At 38.3% G+C, this 23,629-nt stretch overlaps 1 protein-coding gene across 1 annotated transcript in view; it reads right to left on the bottom strand.

Annotated features, from left to right (window-relative positions):
* Positions 1–23,629, bottom strand: part of dnai1.2 (dynein, axonemal, intermediate chain 1, paralog 2) — a 147,865-nt gene that overhangs the window by 92,040 nt on the left and 32,196 nt on the right. The window contains exons 6-10 of the mRNA XM_073064242.1: positions 15,695–15,795; positions 12,310–12,423; positions 6,590–6,649; positions 4,244–4,369; positions 1,359–1,443 (exon numbers count right to left, since the gene is read on the bottom strand). Of these exons, the coding sequence (XP_072920343.1) occupies positions 1,359–1,443; positions 4,244–4,369; positions 6,590–6,649; positions 12,310–12,423; positions 15,695–15,795 (486 nt within the window). The remainder of the gene's footprint in view (positions 1–1,358; positions 1,444–4,243; positions 4,370–6,589; positions 6,650–12,309; positions 12,424–15,694; positions 15,796–23,629) is intronic.

Here is a 23,629-nt window from a genome sequence, read left to right as displayed (position 1 = left end):
AGGATCTGTCCTGGATCCAACATATAAGAGCCTTGATGAAGAAAGCACAGTAGTGTCTCTACTTTCTTAGAAGTTTGCAAAGATTTGGCATGTCATCAAAAACTTGACAAACTTCTATAGATGTGTGGTGGAATTTGTATAGATTGACTAGTTGCTTCATAATCTGGTAGGAAAACACCAATGCCCTTGAATAGAAAAGTCCACAAAAAGTAGTGCATATGGCCTAGTCCATCACAGGTAAAGTCCTCCCCCACCATTGACGTCATCTACATGGACCGCTGTCATAGGAAAACAGCATCCATCATCAAGGACACCATGCTCTCTTCTTGCTGCTGCTATCATGAAGAAGAGTCATGAGCTTCAGGACCCACACCACCAGATTCAGGAACAGTTATTACCCCTCAACCATCAGGCTCTTGAATCAGAGAGAATAACTTTACTCAACTTCTCTTTCCCATCACTGAACTGTTCCCACAACCTATGGACTCACATTCAGGGATTCTTCACCTCATGTTCTCAATAATTATTGCTTGCTTGCTGAGTTACTTATTTATTTGTATGTTTATTTATTTATCTATTAATCAATCATTACTTTTTAAATTTATTTTTCTACTTGCATAGTTTGCTGTCTTTTGTTCATTGGTTGTTTTTCTGTTCTGTTAGGTGCAGTCTTTCATTGACTATTGTGTTTCTTATATTTATTGTGAATGCTCACAAGAATATGAATATAGTATTATATATGTACTTTGATAATAAATTTATTTTTAACATTGAACTTCTATGTTGTTTCAGGTTTTTCAAGGATAAGGCATGATGGTCAACCTACAGTACATTGTATGTGCAGGCATGTTTCCAATTTCAACCAGAAGTGCAAGTACCATTTGTGATTAGGAATGACAGAAGTTCTCAGAGTTGGATATATTTAATTTTCTTGATGGCATGAGTATGTGGTATGAAAGTCATCTTCAGGTCAAGAATGGTGGTCGGTCTGGCTTAGCCTTGATTATTTCCGTGGAGCAAAACAGAGAATGGTGAGGGAAAAGAATTTGCTCTGGGGACTGTAAACACTTGATTTGCTCTTTGCAATGTGTGTCTGAAAATGTTCTGTTCATCATACTGCACGTCAAGCAAACAATTTAGGGACAATATAGAGGATGAGATTGTGGTTTGTACAGCAACTCCAAATGTTTGGATCCCTGGATGAAAAATAGGAACTCATAAAAATGTCACTTTCCAAGTAGTATCATTTTTGTTATTTTATAAATAATTTACAAAGAAGGACTTCAACATTAAAGTAGGTATATACAATATTGTTAATTATGTTTTATTTTATTAAAGGCCTGTTAGTTTTGGATTACCTTGTGCAATATCATCAAAAGTGTTTTGGTTCACCATTCGTTCCACTATTTTAGCCACTTTACCAACTCTTGAAATATCATCACCCTGGAACATATACAAATAGAGAAGCAAATTAAAAAGCAAATGGTCATCAAAATAAATATTTTTGCTGAATATTTAGGAATATATTGCTGCATTTAACACAACATCAGAATGAGAACCTTGAATCCTTTTCTCACAAAAGCAACAATATAAATTACATTAAGTAAGCAAGTTTTGGGCATTGATGGTGCTGGACAGGCACATTTACAGGACTACTAACATCAAATTAATACCAAACACATCATTCAAATCACTTTTTATAATGAGTCAAAACCAGTGAACACAGTAAAGAGCACAAGGGAAATGAGACCTTGACTATTTTAAAAGGAGTGTAAGAACCAGGACTCTGGCTCATCAGAATGGAGCATGGGAATTGGAACTCTGATGAGTTGGAATGGGGTATGGCAAACATTACTTGCTGGGTCATATGCTGGATTTGATGTTGAATATACTTCATATTTTACATACAGTATATAAATAATAGATTTGATGCTTTAAATAATTTTGTATTTCTTTTATATGCAACCATAAATATAAGGGAAGTTCTTCAAGTTTTTAATAATTTATAAGATGTTCAAGATCGGTTTTGTAAATGTTGAATGCCAAACATGTGATACGGTTAACCAATTACACTTTAACCATATAACCATATAACAATTACAGCACGGAAACAGGCCATCTCGGCCCTTCTAGTCCGTGCCGAACGCTTACTCTCACCTAGTCCCACTGACCTGCACTTAGCCCATAACCCTCCATTCCTTTCCTGTCCATATTCTTTACAACCTGGAACAGTCAAACTCACTTCGTGCATCAACATAAATGTAAATTAAATAAAAATATAAACATCTTCCTAAGTTTAGTGAATTTAATTTGCCTTCTTAGGTAATTCTCTGTGGTTGAGGATGATTCAACATAACATGTTCTAAAATGTCCAGTCCTTTATATCTCTCAAAGGTTGAGGACAATGGGAGGAAAAAGATCTTAAGAATGAGAATGATATAGCTTTATAATTAAATGAGTGCCGATTTTCCATATCCCCCATTATAATACTATGAAAGGATCCATATTTGATTTTGCCATTCTCTTACTTTTACATTTACGTTGTTATTCCTGGTTTACTCCCATATTTTCTTCTAAGATCTTCCTCTTTTTCAATGTTTCAATTTTCAATGTTGTTTCTTAAAACTCTCCCAATCTTCAGAATCACTATTTCTTTTATCTTCATTATGACACTTTTTAAATCCAATATCATACTCAACTTGTTTATTTAACCATGAATAGATCACTTTCCCATAGAGATTTTATCTTTACTATACATTTATTGAGAATTATGATTTTTAAGTGCATAACTCCACACTTCCCAACAGTGGATTCCATCTGCCATTTCTTTGCCCATTCTCCTAACATGTCAAGACCTTCTGCAGACTCTCTACCTCTGAGATGCTACCTGTTTCTCTATCTATCTTGTTATCATCTGTAATTTGGCCAGAATGCCATCAGTTTCTTCATCCAGATTAGTAACACATAGAGTTATAAGTTGTGGACCCAAAACTGACTCCTCCACTTATCCCCACTGTGTTTTCCACCATATCCTGCTTCTTGATTGGATGCATATTATGTTACATCTTAGTTGCAGTTATCCCTCCTTGTACTGTTCATTAATCTTGTTATGGAAGTTTTGTGCAATTGGATATATTGACTTTAATATTAACTTCTTACTATAATTCCTTGATTTGATTTTGTTCACTAATGACTATCCAGATATTCCTTGCATCAAAGAAACACTGGAATTTGGAATGATGGTGATTACTGGTAGCTCAAGTTGAGAAGTTTGGTGTTCACCGAGCTTCGCAATTAGCTTGCAGATGTTTCATCACGCAACGACCTCAGTGCACAGTTGTTGATTTTTCTCTGAGGGAGTGCTTATATTTATATAGACCATCATTCACTTGCTTCGGTCCTGATTGGCTGCCCCTTCAGTTGACCTTTGAATTGTATTAGCTCATGTTTCTTTGGCTCTTAGGGGTTCATAGATAATGTCTATTTTGATGTTTGTTTACAGAGTTATCAGAATAGAACCATGCTTCTAAAAATTTTTATGCCTGCGCCAGAATCTCCGTGGTGTCCTGCTTAAAATAATGTTCCTCTCAGTCTTCATGTTCCAAAGCATATGGAAATAAATATCACCTACAAACCCTTAAGAGCCAAAGAAACACAAGCCAATAGATTTCAAAGGTCAACTGAAAGGGTAGCTACCTGGACTGAGGCAAGCGAATTGTGGCCTATATAAATGCAAGCACTCCCAGAGAGAAACATCCAACAACTGTTCACTGAGGATATCACTTCATCTGGTGATGAAACACCCACAAGCTAACTGCCAAGCTCGTCAAACATCGCAACATCAAATACTGGAATATTGTGGCCAGCACTGCACATTTTCTACCTTTATTTCCTTTAATACTCTTGATTGCATCTGATCTAGTTTGTACAACTTCAATGTTGTTTGAGATACTGGGTTACCTGCAACCAGTCTATGTCTTCAAGGCTGAAGATACAATCGGGCTAAAAGCTCGAGTTCAAGGTTAGAATGAAATATGAACTGGGTAAATTGGAAGATTAAAGAGTTTCAAACATGGAATTTCAGGAGAATCATGTAGTGTGATTCAGAGCTGCTAATTCTCTATTGCACATTTTAAGTGGTACACAAGTACATAGGCACCCGTGAACAGTTGATTATTTAGAGTGAAATTCAGTAGACAGCTTATGCAAATCTTTATTATCATTAGGTATGACAAACGCTTACCATGCTTTCAGTAGCTGATACTTTTTTCTTTGATATTTCATCTTTCTTTGTAGTCTGTACCTTTGGCTTCTCTTTCTTGACCACTTGTTTTGCTAATTCTTCCTCATAAGCATCAAAGATTTCCCACTGAGAGCAAAATGGACAATATTTGAGAATAGTAATACTGAAAAATAACAACAGAAAATTGTCAAGGGTGGTTTTGGTTTTCAAAGAAAATAGAGGAATTACTTTAGTTAAGTATGAGCTAACAAAACAGAAAACAGCAGAACAAGACAACATTGAAATATCATGTTGAACTGAACAGATTGCAATTACTTGTCATAAAGGTTAAATCAATTAATTTGAAATGATAAAGGTGAAAGAGGATTGCTTTAGCAGATAAGAAGTGGCTACAGAAATCTGCAAGACGATAGAAACTTCAATATCTCTGGATTGGTGTTAGAGATAAGAACAACAATACATTGATACAGGAATTTTAAGAAATGCCTTGTCATAGAACTATAATTTAAGTTGGAAAGGTGCATAAATCAGATGAAGAATGAAATATGTTGAATGTGTCGGTCAGCATTTTCTGTTCAAGAACAAATGATAGCAATGGCTATTCCCTTTGTGCAAGTTTCCATAAAGAATTAGCAGACTTTGTGCTGTGAATCTCCCTTTTCTAGTAATCATGTACCTTCCATAAGAGAGCTATGACATGCAACAACAGTAATATCACCAAGATCAATGAGTAATTAATCAGGTTGAAGAATATTGATATTTGCAAATTAGTTTGAAGCTGAAATTTTTAAATGACATTTTAAATATTATATGTAAAACAAATTGAAGACAAGGATACAAATATGAATATGATAGAAGATAAAAAATCATGAACAAACATTGAAGGAACTACTAAAACAGTAGTATTTTAAAAATCAGGAATTATGAAATAATTATTCAGAACTAGTATAGTTATACAGCAGCATATATGGTTAAGAATGCCATTAAAAACTCAATTGCATCCATTCTACAAAATGTAACATTTCATATGCAAAGCTCTCAGTAGAGCTCTAACTTCAGTGCTGATTACAGAAGGAAAAGGACAACAATTATAATGGTTTTAAAAAGCAAATATAGAAAAGGCTGAGAAAATACATTTAAAAGTAGCAAAATTATAAATGAAAATGATTAGAATGAAAACAAGTTATCTTGTCAAATTAGAATAATTTGCATGAAGGCAAAGATGAGTATCACAAGAAATGTTATGTAAATTTAATCCTTCACTCAAACTAAAAAGACATGAAGACAGCTAAAATTTTCAATCTATATTTGCTTTGGTGACACCAAAAGGGCACAAAATCAGACAAATGGACATCATTCAGGTATGCGTGTCCTTAGACAGTAATATTATTTGATTTATGTATCAATCAATGAGTTTTTGTACTTTCACTGGTTAATGATTCAGATTCAGATTCAGTTTATTGTCATTTAGAAACCACAAATGCAATGCAGTTAAAAAATGACACAACATTCCCCCAGAATGATATCACAAAAGCATATGACAAAACAGACTACACCAGAAAATCCACATAACATTTGGCAATCCCCAATCCAGAGTCCGGAGAGGTTGCTGCATATTAATATCGCGCTACCGTCTTAGCGCGTTCCCCAGAAAGGAGCTCCAAATCCAACAGACAAAAACAAAACCGAAAACTAAAGCTACAAGACCTGCACAAAACTTCATAGTTACAACAGTGCAAACAATAGCATAATTGATAAAAAAACAGACCATGGGCACAGTAAAAATAGTCCAAAGATATTCAAGGACTATAAGTTCAAAAGAAATCACCACACAGTTTCCACAAGTCCCCAGGGTTCCGACAGACTCGCCATCCCATGCTGGCGGCAGAAGGGAATAACCGCGCTATGGACTTCCACGGCGCCGCCCGACTCAGCCTCGCAGACACAGCAGACAATGAAAGTTCCGTCGAACCCAGCCTCGCAGACGCAGCACACACCAAAAGCAACCTGACCGCAGCGTACTCCGAGTCCGTTGAACCTCCGAGCCGACGACCATCCCCTCCAGCACAGCTTCTCCAAGCACCATCTTCTGCCGAGCGTATTAAGACAGCCTCACCAACGGCCATAGGCAATGCGACCCCGAGGACTGGGGGCCTGTTCTTCCCAGCAGAGTCCCGGACCGCACAGCAGCAACGAAGAAGGTCTTCCTGGAATTTCCCGATGTTCCTCCATGCTCCCACGTCCATTTTCAATCGATTATGATTGTGCACGGCACCCCACTTCACAAATAACAGATAATCAGTGAGCAACCATTGAGAAAAAAAAAACATGCATGCATAGTTTCACCTGGTTGGCTGTTGATGAAAAACTTGCTCTGGGAGGTGGCTCTGTCTGGCATCCATTTTCCTGCAGAAGGGAAAATGGAGACTTTCAATATCATTACATCAAACATTGGCATTTTATTTTACGAAATATTCTGTATTAAATTATTATTTAATGTATGGTACTAGTATAGCACTCCAAGCTGCTTTGCTGATGTAGATATTTTAGCACATCAGAGAGGACCTACAACACTGATTAATGCATTTAGTCTTTATCTTATTATGTAAGTTGGATAATACACTGAATAATTAATGTGAAAATGTCCATCAGATAAAAATTACTATCAAGCCATCTAAGGGAAATACAAAATTCATTTACTGTACATGCAGACATGATCATGTTGTATTTTGTTGGGTAACAGATCATTATCTGATGCGATGTGAGCCCTTTGGCAAAATTCTCACTGTTACCATCAGGTAAGAGATACAGAAGCCTGAAGGCACACTCAGCAATTCAGCAACAGCTTCTTTCCTTCTGCCATATGATCACTAAACGGACATTGAATCCGTGAACACTACCTCACTTTTTAATATATATTATTTCTGTTTATTGCAGAGGAGATTTACAAGGATGTTGCCTGGATTGGGGTGCCTGCCTTATGAGAATAGGTTGAGTGAACTCGGCCTTTTCTGCTTGGAGTGACGGAGGATGACAGGTGACCTGATAGAGGTGTACAAGATGATGAGAGGCATTGATCATGTGGATAGTCAGAGGCTTTTTCCCAGGGCTGAAATGGTTGCCACAAGAGGACACAGGTTTAATGTACTGGGGAGTAGGTACAGAGGAGATGTCAGGGCTAAGTTTTTTTCTCAGAGAGTGGTGAGTGCGTGGAATGGGCTGCCAGCAACGGGGGTGGAGGCGGATACGATAGGGTCTTTTAAGAGACTTTTGGATAGGTACATGGAGCTTAGAAAAACAGAGGGCTATAGGTAAGCCTAGTAATTTCTAAGGTAGGGACATGTTCGGCACAATTTTGTGGGCCGAAGGGCCTGTATTGTGCTGTAGGTTTTCTATGTTCTATGTACGATTTTTTATCTATTCAGTATACGTATACTGTAATTGATTTACTTATTTAGTTATTATTATTACTTTTATTTTTTTTTCTCTTCTTTTGTATTATGTATTGCATTGAACTGCTGCTGCTATGGTAACAAATTTCACGACATATGTCCGTGATAATAAACCTGATTCTGATTCTGAGCTTCAAAGCACTCTGAAAACTCATCCTTAATGATGGACTCCAACATCTTCCCTACCACTGAAGTCAGACTAACTGGCCTATAACTTCCTTTCTTCTGCCTCTCTCTCTTCTTAAAGAGGCGAGTAACATTTGCAATTTTCCAGTCTTCCAGAACCATTCCAAAATCTAGTGATCACCATTAATGCCTCCAGAATCTCTTGACCTACCCCTTTCAAAACACTGGTGTGTAGCTCATTTGGTCCAGGTGACGTATCTATCTCCAGACCTTTCAATTTACCAAGCACCTTCTTCTAGTTAAAGCAACTACACTCACTTCTGCCCCCTAACATTTTCGAATTTCTGGCACACTGTAGTGTCTTCCACAGTGAAGACTTACACAAAATACCTGTTAAATTCATCCACCATTTATTTCTCCCCCATTACTACCTCTCCAGCAACAATTTCCAGTGGTTGAGTATCCACTCTCGCCTGTCTTTTATGCTTTCTATATCTGAATAAAGCTTTTGATATCCTCTTTTATATTATTGGTTGGCTTACCTTCATATTTCAATTTTTCTCTTTATGGCTTTTTTTAGTTGTCTTTTGTTGGCTTTTAAAAGCTCCCTAATCCTCTATTTCCCACTATTTTTTTCTATATTATATGCCACCTCTTTTCCTTTTATGCAGTCTTTGACTTCCCTTGTCAACCACAATTGCCTTGTTCTCCCTTTAAAATTCTTCTTCATCTTTAGGATGTATCTATCCTGCCCCTTCCAAATTGCTCCCAAAAATACCAACCATTGCTGTTCTGCTAACATCCCTGCTAGTGTCCCTTCCAATCAAGAATCCTCTCTCATGCTTCTATAATTCCTTGGCTACTGTTTGGAGGCCTGTATACAATTAACATTAGATTATTTTTTTAACCTTTGCAGTCCCTTTACTCTATCCCCAAGGATTCTACATCTTCCAAAACTATGTCCCTTTCTAAGGACTTGATTTCATTTTTCACCAATGAAGACACTCTACCCCTTATGCCTACATGTCTGTCCTTTCATACAACGTGTATCCTTGGATGTTAAGCTCTCAACAAAGATCTTTTTTCAGTCACAAGTCAGTGATGCCCACATCATACCTGGCAACCTCTAGCTGCATTACAAGATCACTACCTTATTCTGTACACTCTGTGCATTCAAATATGACATCTTCAGTCCTGTATTCATCACCCTTTTCAATGTTGCCTCCACGTAACACTTCAATCCATTCACTGTGTCTGCTTGTATACTGATTGCCCCATCCTCAGCACTCTTACTGCAGTTCCCATTCCCATACAAATTAACAGGCACATAATTGAATCACTCAGGAAAGGTGTGCAGTAGCTGATGAGACTGAGGCACCCATGACTGCTGACATTAGAGCATCCATTGGAAGAGTCCAGAGACAGTTTAGCCTTATGTATGGAGCCTGTTTTTGAAAGCTTAGGCACTGTTCTCGGTTTCTATGAACTCCTACTGACTCCAGAAATTAAAGAGCACAAGTTTTATGAATAGTAAACACAAAGTACACTGCAAATGCTGTGGTCAAATCAACACATACAAACAAGCTGGATGACCTCAGCAGGTCGGGCAGCATCCTTTGAAATGAGCAGTCAACGTTTCGGGCTGAGACCCTACGTCAGGACTGAAGAAGGAGGGGGCAGGGGCCCCAAAAAAGAAGTGGGGGGAGAGGGGGAAGGTGCCAGGTGAAAAACCAGAGGAAAGATCAAGGGTTGGGGGAGAGGAAGCAGGGAGGGGATAGGCAGGAGAGGTGAAGAAGGAATGTAAGGGGAAAGCACTATGGGTAGTAGAAGAAGGCAGAATCATGAGAGAGATGATAGGCAGCTGGAAGAGGAGGCAGAGTGAAAGTGGGATGGGGGAAGGGAGAGGGGAGGAAATTACCGGAAGTTGGAGAATTCGATGTTTTATGATGTGGAAATCAAACATAAATATATATTTAAATGGAATATATATATCGTTTATTACATGCCATCTCGTATGCCATCACAGATGCCTTGTGCAGGAAGGCACAGAGTCGACTGTACTTCCTAAGAAGGTTGGCGTCATTCAATGTCTGTAGTGAGATGCTGAAGATGTTCTATAGGTCAGTTGTGGAGAGCGCCCTCTTCTTTGTAGTGGCGTGTTGGGGAGGAAGCATTAAGAAGAGGGACACCTCACGTCTTAATAAGCTGGTAAGGAAGGCGGGCTCTGTCGTGGGCAAAGTACTGGAGAGTTTAACATCAGTAGCTGAGCGAAGGGCGCTGAGTAGTCTACGGTCAATTATGGATAACTCTGAACATCCTCTACATAGCACCATCCAGAGACAGAGAAGCAGTTTCAGCGACAGGTTACTATCGATGCAATGCTCCTCAGACAGGATGAAGAGGTCAATACTCCCCAATGCCATTAGGCTTTACAATTCTACCGCCAGGACTTAAGAACTTTTTAAAAGCTATTATTAATGCTTTTTGAGATGGTGATTTAGATGCATATCATATTTTTTACTGAGTTAAGTATTGTATGTAATTAGTTTTGCTACAACAAGTGTATGGGACATTGGAAAAAAGTTGAATTTCCCCATGGGGATGAATAAAGTATCTATCTATCTATCTATCTATCTATCTATCTATCTATCTATCTATCTATCTATCTATGATATAGGTGACCATGGTCTTTCCGTGACCGTTGTTCCTGGCAAATTTTTCTACAGAAGTGGTTTGCCATTGCCTTTTTCTGGGGGATGTCTTTACAAGATGGATGACGGCAGCCATTATCAACACTCTTCACATATTGTCAGCCTGGCATCAATAGTCGCATAACCAGTACTTGTGATATGCACCAGCTACTCATACAACCATCCACCACCTGCTCCCATAGCTTTGTGACCTAGCAGGTGCTACCGCTTGCCCATGGGTGACCTGCAGGCTGACAGAGGGAAGGAGTGCCTTACATTTCCTCCACCCCTGCTATTGCTCTGTTTTTGATTGGTTAAACAATACAATGTTAGTCATTATGATAAAGATTATTTATTTATTTATTTAATACATTTCACTATCAGTATTACCTTTAAAAGATAGTCAGAAAGTAAATGAGAGAGAGTGTGTTTGAAACTTTATGAAAGGGACCCTACTGCAGAGTGAACAAGACTAGCCTAATGGCACAGTCAGCTTCAGAATCAGGTAACTAGTTCCTTATCAATCAAAAGAAATTGGCTTCCATAAATCTGAAATAAAAGTTATAACACAGCAGCAATCATTCATGATTCGGATTGGCCATACATAGCCAATTATGTAGGATTGTGAAAGTGATAGTGAAGGTGATAAACTTCTGATTGTGGAAGCTATTTGTAGAGACAGAATATATTAAAAATGTAGAACACTTGATATCAAATATCACCTGTAGACAACTGATGCAATTCCTCTGAAGAGCTACGGACAGAGAATAAAGCAAGTCTGATCTGAGTACATTCATGTTTTAACCTTACAGTGAAATGTGTATTGAATCCTTTAGTTTGGATTTATACCTACAATGCCTGGAGAAAATTCCAGAGTTGGGGAACCATGGAAAATGACATAATGATGTAGAATGGACCTGCTCCAAACCTGATTCAGAAAGTGGGACTTTAAGATCACTGATTAAAGATGGACCCAAAAGGGAGTTGTGAAAAGAGGTCAACTTCTCTAAAACTGATTAACAAGAATTGTTTAACCAACTGCTTAACTGGATTGCATCCTTGTTGTAACAACTCTACAGAATAACATAATGGAGGTGGGTGTGATGACTCAACAGACCCTAAAGAGTGTACTTGGACCAGCAACATTTTACACTGTTCTGATAACATAATGAGGCATACTCTTATTTAAGGCCAGCATCTCTAGAACTGCACTATGGCATAAACTGCAGACCAACCTCATCTATTCACAGTTAACCTGCAGAAGAATGGTGTACTTGAAGACCACTTTGCACTGGTAGTAGCAGCACAGAAATAACTAACCTTCAAGTTGTGTCATATTTTTTTTTTGGTTTTACCTTAGTACAATCTGTAAGGCTTGAGATTTCTGAGCATGTGAATGTGTTGACATTCGAAGGCTAAGAGAACAGTTACATCACTACATAGTTCATTTCAACCTGGACATCAGTTAGAGGACTTTGGAGATGACTAAAAGTTAAAAGATGGAGCTGGCCAAAAACATGGGAGTAAGAAGCATAACATCTCCAACGATGTGATAAGAACAGTGTGTTTTCTGACTACAGTTGATGCAGCTACCCAAATGGGTCTACAAAGATTCCTTGTGATGCCTGGAGGAGTTACACTTAGTCCGCCATAAAACTAAGACTGCACTTTTAAACATATTAACGAAGACTTCGGGTCTCTTTTTGCTTGCATTCTTGTTCCTAGCAGGTTTAGCTTTCTATAAAGCTAACAATATAACTGAAGTTATTTGTTTCATCATAAAATAATACTATTTTACCCTCATTGGATTGTTGAAAGTCTGTGAAGCCCTTTCACTAAAGTTGAACTGGTTGGGAATTTTTCGTTCTTGCTTAGGTTTAACTATTTCCTTGTCTTCTTCCTCATCCATTGCCTGCAGAATAACCAATAAATATAAACATAAAAAGACTGTATTTCATCCCTGTCAATGCAATAAAAATGATTAATTTGAATCTAATATGCAATTACTTTTAGAAGTAATTTTTATAAAGTTTAAAAATAATTATAACTCCAGGTGCCCAGAGAAATGTACCACAAACATTGCAACCTAGGTGGCCATTACTGATTGCCTGAGAAGTATTGGTAAGCTGTCCTCATGAACTGCAAAAGATCTTCTGGTGAAGGTACTTCCACTGTTGTTTTAGGTAAGTAGTCTCAGCATTAACATGAAATATTTTAAAATTAGGATAGTGTGCATTGTTAACTTCCAAGTACTCGTAACCCTCATCCTTCTTCAGAAATAATCTCTACCATCTCGAAAGACTCAGGCAATGAGTACATAGGAAGCATCTGCAAACTTTTCTTCAACCATCAAAATAAGTGGAAAATAAGACAATAAGACCATAAGATATAGGAGCAGAAGTAGGCTATTCGGCCCATTGAGTCTGCTTCACCATTCAATCATGGGCTGATCCAATTCTTCCAGTCATCCCCACTCCCCTGCCTTCACCCCATACCCTTTGATGCCATGGTTAATCAAGAACCTGTCTATTTCTGCCTTAAATGCACCCAATGACTTGGCCTCCGCAGCCGCTTCTGGCAACAAATTCCACAGATTTACCACCCTCTGACTGAAGTAATTTCTCTGCATCTAAGTTCTAAATGGATGTCCTTCAATCCTGAAGTTGTGCCCTCTTGCCTTAGAATCCCCTACCACGGGAAATAACTTTGCCATATCTAATCCGTTCAGGCCCTTTAACATTCGGATTGTTTCTATGAGATCCCCCCTCATTCTCCTGAACTCCAGGAATACAGCCCAAGAGCTGCCAGACATTCCTCATATGGTAACCCTTTCATTCCTGGAATCATTCTTGTGAACCTTCTCTGAACCCGCTCCAATGTCAGTATATCCTTTCTAAAATAAGGAGCCCAAAACTGCACACAATACTCCATATGTGGTCTCACGAGTGCCTTATAGAGCCTCGACATCACATCCCTGCTCTTATATTCTATACCTCTAGAAATGAATGCCAACATTGCATTCGCCTTCTTCACAACCAACTGAACCTGGAGGTTAACCTTTAGGGTATCCTGCACAAGGACTCCCAAGTCCCTTTGCATCTGTGTACTTTGAATTCTATCCCCATCTAAATAATAATCTGCCCATTTATTTCTTCCAATGAAGTGTATGACCATACACTTTCCAACATTGTATTTAATTTGCCACTTCTTTACCCATTCCCCTAAACTATCTAAGTCTCTCTGCAGGCGCCCTGTTTCCTCAACACTACCCGCTCCTCCACCTATCTTTGTATCATCAGCAAATTTAGCCACAAATCCATTAATACCATAGTCCAAATCATTGACATACATCATAAAAAGCAGCAGTCCCAACACCAACCCCTGTGGAAAGCTACTGGTAACCGGCAGCCAGCCAGACTAGGATCCATTTATTCCCACTCTCTGTCTTCTGCCAATCAGTCAATACTCCACTCATGTATGAATATTTGGTCAAAATTTTGGAACTCCCTACCCACACCAGAAAGTTGATGCAGTTCAAGAAGGCTTTGTTATCAACATCCATTTCCCATTTATGAGCAACAAAGTAGGAGTAAAGGTTATAGTATTGAATAATAATTAATTAAGAACTTCAGAAAAAGAAACAGAGCCCCTTGTGCCTTCTGAGCTATTCAACAAAACCATGCCACTAAATCCATTGATTCATACTTTCAGCCCTTGTAATCTGGAAGAAATCTAAACCATTAAAACAAAACAAGAAGAAACTAATCAATGACAGCATGAAATCGCAAAATACAGAAAATAAGGACAAACTAAAACCAAGGAAAGGTGCATGCACAAAGACAGCAAGTGAAATAAAAGGAAATATGAGAAGGTTAGATCAAAAGAATTAGAAAAGCAAACAAAATAAACTTGAAATTAATTTATCAAGGAATATTAAAAATGATGTTCTGCACATACTGTACATAAATAATAAAAGAAAAATCTTAGCAAGGATAGCTCAGTAAGTACAGCCATGCTTATTCAAGGTTCACATTATTTGTCTGTAACTGCATAAGCTCTTCATTAATAAATATCTATTCAACTCCCTTCTAAGATTACTTATGAAACAGTTCTTACCTCCAGATCCAGATAGTTCTCTTAGTAAAAAGATTTTGCTTCATCTTTTACCTAAGATTTTGATCCTATGACCTTTGTTCATTGGCTTATTTACCAGAACAAATACTTTATTTTCCACTCTCAAAACCACTCATCATCTGGAGAACTTCCATGAGGTCACTTGTTACTTTTAATACTTTCTTTTCTAAGAGAAATGGCCTTAATTCTTAAGAAACAATTCTGGAATTGAAATTGGTTTACTATTGTTGTATGAAGATAGAATGAAGAGCTTGTCTTGCATGCAGTTCATACAGATCAAATCATTGCTCTGAGATAGAACAAAGTAAACAATAACAGAATAAAGTAACAACCATAGAGAAAATGCAGTGCAGGTAAACAATAATAGGCAAGATCATGGCAAGGTAGATTATGAGGTCTAGAGTCCAGCTTATCATCTAAGGGAACCATTCAGCAGTCTTATAACAGAGGGGTAGAAGCTGTTCTTGAGCCTGATGCTACGTACTTTGTCTTTTGTACATTCCACTCAATGGAAGAGAGGAGAAGAGAGATGGAGTGTGTGGAAACATTTCTCTTAATTGAATTCCCTCAATCTAGGTAACATCTTGACATATTCTTTCTCTGCATCCTTCTAGATGTCAGCTGAGATCTATGTAATTACTCATTAGTTCTAACTGGTTGCAGAGTAAATGTTTGTTAGTCCATCAGAAGAATTCAATAGTTGTTCTCTAAATTGTCCTTTTCCATCTATCTCAATACTATGAAAATATGAGACACTTTTTAACTTGAATATTTGCAACAAGTCCAATAAAGCCCAATATCAATTTTAAGAACATCATGGCGAAACAAAGAAATGCATTACAAATGATAATATACAAATCTATTTTAATTGCATCAATAGAAATTAGACAAACAGGGACTCTAGTTTACACTGACATCTATAGTTGGTTAGAACTCATTCTCAAGCTCTGTCAAGAAAGAAGCTTTAATTCAAGACCACAGAATATGGTTATCATAGCTAAATTTAAATAAGACTGTGCAAGTTGATTGTTCAGATTAAATGCTTGTACCTTTGCATCCAGAAGCTCTTCTATGTCTTCTTCAATATCTATCTTTGCACTTTCAGGCGGCATTGCTTCAGTCGGCGTTGAAGCTGCTAAAGGTTCTTCATCTAGATAATAGGCAGGAAAAGCTATAAATTAACGGGCTGGATCATCCTTAACTTTGACCAGTGGCCTAACAGTGAATCAGAATCAGGTTTATTATCACCGGCATGTGTCGTGAGATTTGTTAACTCAGCAGCAGCAGTTCAATGCAATGCATAATATAAAAGAGGAAAAAAAATAAAAGTAAAAGTAAATCAATTACAGTATACGTACAAAAAATAGATTAAAAGTCAAGCAAAACGAGAAATAATATATATTAAAAAAGTGAGGTAATGTTTACAGGATCAATGTCCATTTAGGAATCAGATGGCAGAGGGGAAGAAACTGTTCCTGAATTGCTGAGTGTGTGCCTTCAGGCTTCTGTACCTCCTACCTGATGGTAACAGTGAGAAAAGGGAATGCCCTGGATGCTGTGGGGTCCTTAATAAAAGATGCTGCCTTACTGAGACACCGCTCCTTGAAGGTGTCCTGGGTACTTTGTAGGCTAGTAGCCAAGATGGAGCTGACTAAATTTACAACCCTCAGCAGCTTGTTTCGGTCCTGCACAGTAACTCCCCCCCACCCTCCTGCATACTAGACAGTGATGCAGCCTGTCAGAATGTTCTCCGTGGTACTTCTATAGAAGTTTTTGAGTGTGTTTGTTGATATGCCAAATCTCTTCAAACTCCTAACGAAGTATAGATGCTGTCTTGCCTTCTTTGTAGCTGCATCGATATGTTAGTATGAGGTTAGGTCCTCAGAGATCTCTGCACCCAGGAACTTGAAACTATCCACTCTCTCCACTTCTGATATCTCTATGAGGATTGGTATGTGTTCCTTCATCTTACTCCTTCTGACGTCTACAATCAGCTCTTTCGTTTGATGTTGAGTGCCAGGTTGTTGCTGTGACATCACTCCACTAGTTGGCATATCTCTTTCCTGTACACCCTCCTGTCTCCATCTGAGTTTCTACTAACAATGGATGTATCATCAGCAAATTTATAGATGGTATTTGAGCTATGCCTAGCCACACAGTCATGGGTATAGAGAGAGTGGAGCAGTGGTTTAAGCACACACCCCTGAGGTGCACTAGTGTTGATTGTCAGCGAGGAGGAGATATTATCACCAGTCTGCACAGATTGTGGTCTTCTAGTCAGGAAGTTGAAGATCCAATTGCAGAGGGAGGTACCGAGGCCCAGGTTCTCTGAGAATGATAGTGTTAAACGCTAAGCTAAAGTTAATGAACAGCATCCTGACATAGGTGTTTGTATTGTCTAAGGCCATATGAAGAGCCATTGAGATTGCGTCTGCCATTGACCTATTGTGACAATAGGCAAATTACATTGGATCCAGGTCCTTGCTGAGGCAGGAGTTCAGTCCAGTCACAACCAACCTCTCAAAGCATTTCATCACTGTAGATGTGAGTGCTAATGGACGATAGTCATTTAGGCAATTCACATTATTCTTCTTAGGCACTGGTATAATTGTTGCCTTTTTGAAGCAAGTGGGGACTTCTACCCGTAGCAGTGAGAGGTTGAAAATGTCCTTGAATACTCCTGCCAGTTGGTTGGCACAAATTTTCAGAGCCTTACCAGGTACTCCATCAGGGCCTTCCGTCTTGGGAGGGTTCACCCTCTTTAAAGATAGCCTAACATCGGCCTCCAAGACAGAGATCACCAGGTCACTGGGTGCAGCAGGGATCTACACAGCTGTAGATATATTCTCCCTTTCAAAACAGGCATAGAAAGCATTGAATTCATCTGGTGGTGAAGCATCGCTGCCATTCATTCTATTGGGTTTCGCTTTATAGAAAGTAATTTCTTGCAAATCCCGCCAGAGTTGTCATACATCTGATGTTGCCTCCAACCTTGTTCGACATTGTCTCTTCGTCCTTGAAATAGCCCTCCACAAGTCATACCTGGTTTTCTGGTACAGACCTGGGTTGCCATCCTTGAATGCCACAGATCCAGACAATGCACTTTCTGGTTCATTACGGCTTATGATTTGAGATTAAATCATATAATGTTATAATGAGGTCCAATGTTGACCTGAGAAATGATAGCTGATCTTCTGTTCGGGGAAGTTGTAGCTTTTTGAACTCAATATCAAATTCCACAACCTCCACAGTCTAAGCCAGAACTAGACATTTCAGCAGTACTGAATTACTTGCTGAATTACTTTACTTTATTGTCACCAAACAATTGACACCAGAGCGTACAATCATCACAGTGATATTTGATTCTGCGCTTCGTGCTCCCTGAAGTACAAATCAAAGTAAATACAATAAAAATTTAAATTATAAATCATATTTAGAAAAATAGAAAAGGGAAAGTAAGGTAGTGCAAGTCAGGTCCAGATATTTGGAAGGTACGACCCAGATCCGGGTCAGGATCTGTTCAGCAGTCTTATCACAGTTGGAAAGAAGCTGTTCCCAAATCTGGCTGTACGAATCTTCATGCTCCTGAACCTTGACCCATCTATGATATTTGCTCAGATTTTCTCACCCACCTTCTCTGCAATTTTAAACTAACACATTTTATTTCATTTCCAGTTCTGATTCAGGTGGTTTTTACCTGTAATATTAAATTCTTTTGACAGATATTCCTTGAACTACTGCGTGTTTCCAGCATCTTCTGTAGTTTTTGATTTTCAGGGATTCTTGGGGGCAGGAATTACTTGTATTTGGTAAAGCATGGACTTATTAGGGAAAGTCAGCATGGTTTTATGTGGGGGGGGGGAGATCCTGTCTCACAAGTTTGATCGAGCTTTTTGAGGTGATTAAGATGATTAATGAGGATAGGGCTTTACCCTCAACAATCATCTTTATTACGTCTTCAAAATACCCATTCAAACTTTACCTACATAAAGTATTTAGCAAAGTCCCTCATAGTATGCTGTCTAGAACATAAAATCACAAGGGATATATGATAACACACACAGAATACTGCAGCAACTCAGCAAGCCAGGGAGCAACTATGGAAAAGATTAAACAGTTAATGTCTTGACCTGAAACATCAACTGTTTACTCTTTTCCATAGATGCTGCCTGGCTTGCTGAATTCCTCCAGCATCTTGTGTGTGTTGCTTGGATTTCCAGTATCTGCAGATTTTCTCGTTTGGGATCTATGATAAGTTGAATACAAAATTCACTTGGTCTTAAAAGACAAAGTAGTGGTAAGAGGGTGCTCTCTGACTGAAGGTCTGTTGGGCTGATGAGTAAGTTTGCAAGTGACATGAAAATTGATGGAATTATGGAGAGTGAAGAAGATAGTCAATTTTTGTTGTTACAACAGAAGATAAATCAGGGTGGAGAAATGGCAGATGGAGTTTAATATGACACATATAATGAGTTGTCAGATACAGGAGGAAATTGTGCATAAATGCAGGACCTTTACAAGCTCTGATGTAAAAAGAAATCCTGGGATGCAAGTCCATAGTTTGGAGAAAGGCAACTCAAGAGAATAGGGGGGTAAAGAAGACATAGCAATACTTGCATTCATTAGTTGGGCATTTGAGTACAAATATGAAGAAGTCCTGCTGCAAAACTTCAGTTAGCCCACATTTAGAGTATTGCATGTAGTTCTGGTTACCACACTATAGGAAAGATATGAAAACTTTAGAGAGGTGCCAAAGAGTTCCAGCAGGATGTCATCAAGAGCTGAGGAGCAATAGGAGAGAAGTATATAATAATATGGGAGGTTCAGATAAGGTAAATAAAGTATATTTCCCATGCTGAAGAAAGTCAGATACATGAGGTCATAGTTTAAAGGTGAGGAAGGGAAAGTTTAAAGGAGATGTTTGAAACACACTGCCAGAGGAGGTGGAAGAAGCAGATATGATGGCAGCTTGGAAGAGGTACCGTAGATTCCGGACTACAGAGCGCACCTGATTAAAAGCCGCTGGCTCTAATTTTAGAAAGAAAATCAATTTTTTACTTGTACAGGCCGCACCGGATTTTAGGCCGCACCGGATTTTCGGCCGCAGGTGTCCCACGTTGTAATATGAGATACTTACACAGAAAGATATTACATGTGAGGATTTTTTAACTTTTAATTAAATCCATATGGTAACATAAACAAATACATATTGCAAATGCTTTTTTTCGAACCGTGCCTGTAACGCGGCTACTTTTAAATATACGTTGCGTATACTTTTTTACTGAACAACATTCCAATATCTCCTAACGACTGGTAAAAAATATATATACTGCAGCCTACCAGGAAAAGTTATTGATCGCCTTTAACTTAAAAGCAGCGTTTTCGCTCCGCCGCTCGCCCCCGCCGTCCCGTTTATCGCAAACGGCATTTTTCCCACAAGACGCGGCGAAACCGGGTGTGACGTCATAGCATCCCGCGATGTAGTACAGAAAACAAATATAGTTAAAACAGTTCTAACTTTAACTAGAAAATGAATTACTAAGCGAAAATATTATAAACTAAATAACTGCCATAAAGGCAGCACAATGCTTTTCTTCGAGTGTTTTCCATGTTGATGAGGGTGAGTACAAATGACTGATTTACAATAATTTAATTGTGAAAGTGCGCTTGATTTATCGTACAATTTCATTGGACCTCTGTGAACTACTCATCAATTTTATTGGTCTACTGTTACAAGGCAAAATGTTTTTGGCGGCATGAAAAAAATCATGTATTAGCCGCTCCGTATTAAAGGCCGCAGAGTTCAAAACTGTTCAAAATGTGGGAAAAAAGTAGCGGCTTAAAATCCGGAATCTATGGTATTTAGAAAGTCGCATGAACAAACAGAGGACAAAGGAATATGGATCACATGGAAACTGATAGGATAAACATAGGCTGGCATTAATATTCATGCAGACTTCATGGGCCAAAGGGCCTGGTGCTGCCCTGTATTGTTTTAAGTTCTTTGTTTTGAATGCACATCTGTGCTCCTGAAATATGTCAAAAAAATAAAGTGCATTTACCCATTGTCTGCTGGATTCCACAAAGGTCAGAAATAACATGCCTTACTGAAACAAATGCAAGTGCTTTTTAAATCCGAGTGTCAATAGTCACTCCAGCTTCAGTAAAGATTTTCATTCACTCCTTTTTGGCATGTGTCTACCTGTTATAGTCAACAATTTTATTATAAACAGGGTTATATTTTCTCACCTCTTCACAAGATTCAATATACTTGCTTCTATATTGTAGAAAGTCTCAAAGATGAAGTTGCCACCAGAGGAAAAGGACAAATAAACTTGTAGACTTTGCCCTCCCTTGATGCAAGCACATTTCCTATTACGTGAATGAGCTGAAGCTCAGTCATGGTAATAGTAATGGTGGAGAAGTGCCATGACTGCTTCTTTTCTTCTAGCTCTCCCTATGCATTTTGTGTAACAATTGCAAATGTTTTTACCAGCTACTTCTCTCTCAGTATTCTACATTTAACCATTCATTTCATTTAAGGGGTTGAAATTTTGTTCTGCCAATTAAGTGGAGGAGAGAAAACCAGTCTATTCAACAAAACAGCATTATTTCCTTTCACTCATGCTGGAATCTAGGAACCATGAATAATTTACAGGCTAGTCTACAGTAGAAGTCTTCAGATTGTAGAGAAGCACATAGAGGAATATAGATCACCACAGATGAAAGCTTTCTGGAGTATGAAATCATACAACATTTCTGCTGTAGACAATTCCAATCCTGACTTCAAGGGGCCCAGTGTATCAAAGAAAGATGATGGTAGGAAATGCAATCAATAGTCCATCTGTAAGCTTGTGTATATCACATTGCTTGGATGAAAACAGTTTCTTCCAAATTTACACATCAAAGTTTACACATACATGTTCTTTATATCTAGATAAGCACTAAACTAACCTCTACCATCAAAACTGTAGCGGAGTCACAGCATATTTTAATAGCTCTCTCCCTGTATTGGAAGATTAGCTAAATATCAATGTATTAGGTGCATAGGATTGTTAGAATTCATTCAAGATTCAAGATTGTTTAATGACATTTCCAATACCCAAGTGTAAAGGTGAATGAAATAATTATTACCCCAGATCTAATGCGGCGCAAAAAAAACACAATAGGATAAAGAACATAATAATGTTTAAAAATACACACACAATGAATATATATACATAAGATAGCTTATATACATAGATTGATTGTACATACATAAAGTGACACTAGGTACAGGAGTGTCTGTACATAAGGTGACTCAGACAGGAAATGATGAAGTAGTGGTGGTGTGGTGTGGTGTGGTGTGGAGGGGTGGATTGCTGAGTGAAGGTGTTGATCAGTTTTACCGCTTGAGAAAAGGTTACTGCTTTTTAGTTGGTATTCCTGGCGTGGATGCAACGTAGCCTCCTCCCTGATGGGACAAACAGTCCATGAACAGGGTGGATGGGATCCTTCTTATTGCTGGCCTTTTTCTGGCACCTTTCTTTATATGTGTATTTGATGGTGGGTAGGTTGGTGCATTGGGCAGTTTTAACTACCCATTGAAGAACCTTCCTGGCTGCTGCTGTGCAATTTCTGGACCATGCAGTGATGCAGCATGTTAGCATGCTCTCTACTGCGCTTCTGCAAAAGGTTGTTAGTATCGATGTGCATAGTCCAGTTTTCTTCAACCACCTCGTAAAGTAGAGATGCTGGTGAGCTTTCTTGATTGTGCAGGATGTGTTTTGGGACCATGAGAGATTGTGTGAAATGAGTCCAGATGAAGGGTCTCAACCAAAAACATCTATCCATTTCCCTTCATAGATGCTGGTTGACCAGCTGAATTCCTCAAGTGCTGTATGTGTAACATGAGTTTGGCCCTGCCAACCCAATATCTTTATCCATCGACGATGGTGCTATTATTAGCACTGTATATGGTGCTGGGATACAAAAATGCAAGATCTTTCAATGAGATTACTTCTGATGGACCTGATGTGTGACCACATTATGTCCATCAAAAGTAATCTCAATAAAAGCTCAATTACATCCAGTAAGTGCGTTGAAAGCATTCATAGGAGAAAAGGGATAGCTAAATATGTAAACAAGACTATTAATAATTGTCATTACTGTCAAATATTGAATATAGATGCAAATATCTTGTTTGCAATATGGACTATTTTTGTTTTTTTTGAAACATGCCATTACAAGATGAGAGTATTCTACAAAAAGCTAGACAGAAGAAAGAAAATTGGATGTAAATAGTAAATATAGTGGTAAGGATTTCAGCTGTTGACATATGATGAAGGCAAGGATGAGTTAAACGAAACACTGTTCACTCCATTATTTACAATGGTGACTGATGTTTCTCCTTTACAGTCCTATTTATCTTGTCCCACTACAGTTCTTGTACAGACAGTATTATCAGTTAATCCCTCATGATAACAAAGCTGTGGGGTAAGGAGCAGTTGATACTGCAAAATTGCTCTGGAATATTCACACCTATAGAATTTGCAAATGCATTTCATTTTGTAGAATGCACCTGCTGAACATAACAGCAGACAATGGAGTTTGGGTCTCTCGGAGGAACACAGATAGTCATTTTCAGTAAGTGACTTAGTTTGTAAAGTGATAAAGTGAAAGACTGTGCAGAGTAAACTTTGGCTCATAATAATGCTTTCTAAAAGTGTTTTGCAAATAAATATATTCTGTCTGCTTCCTTCTCTTCCTCACTGTGATTACTTTGGTTCTCCAGCATTTTTCATGCTGTTCTGTTTCCTCCTCCAGGCCTAAAACAGTTCTGTGAGAACACCCGTGGTTGCTTTCAAAATGTTTACAAATCAGTAAGGGTAGCAAGACCAAGATTTTCTACAGTGATAAAACACATCATAAAATACTGAAAATACTCCCTGCTTGATTCCTTTAAACAACACTTATGTGATTTCCTTCCTGCCAGTTAGTGATGC

The sequence above is a fragment of the Hemitrygon akajei genome, chromosome 13 (genome assembly GCF_048418815.1).
Source record: "Hemitrygon akajei chromosome 13, sHemAka1.3, whole genome shotgun sequence".
Taxonomy (NCBI): Eukaryota; Metazoa; Chordata; class Chondrichthyes; order Myliobatiformes; family Dasyatidae; genus Hemitrygon; species Hemitrygon akajei.
The sequence above is the reverse complement of the archived record's forward strand: the minus strand, read 5'-3'. Positions and strand labels throughout refer to the sequence as shown.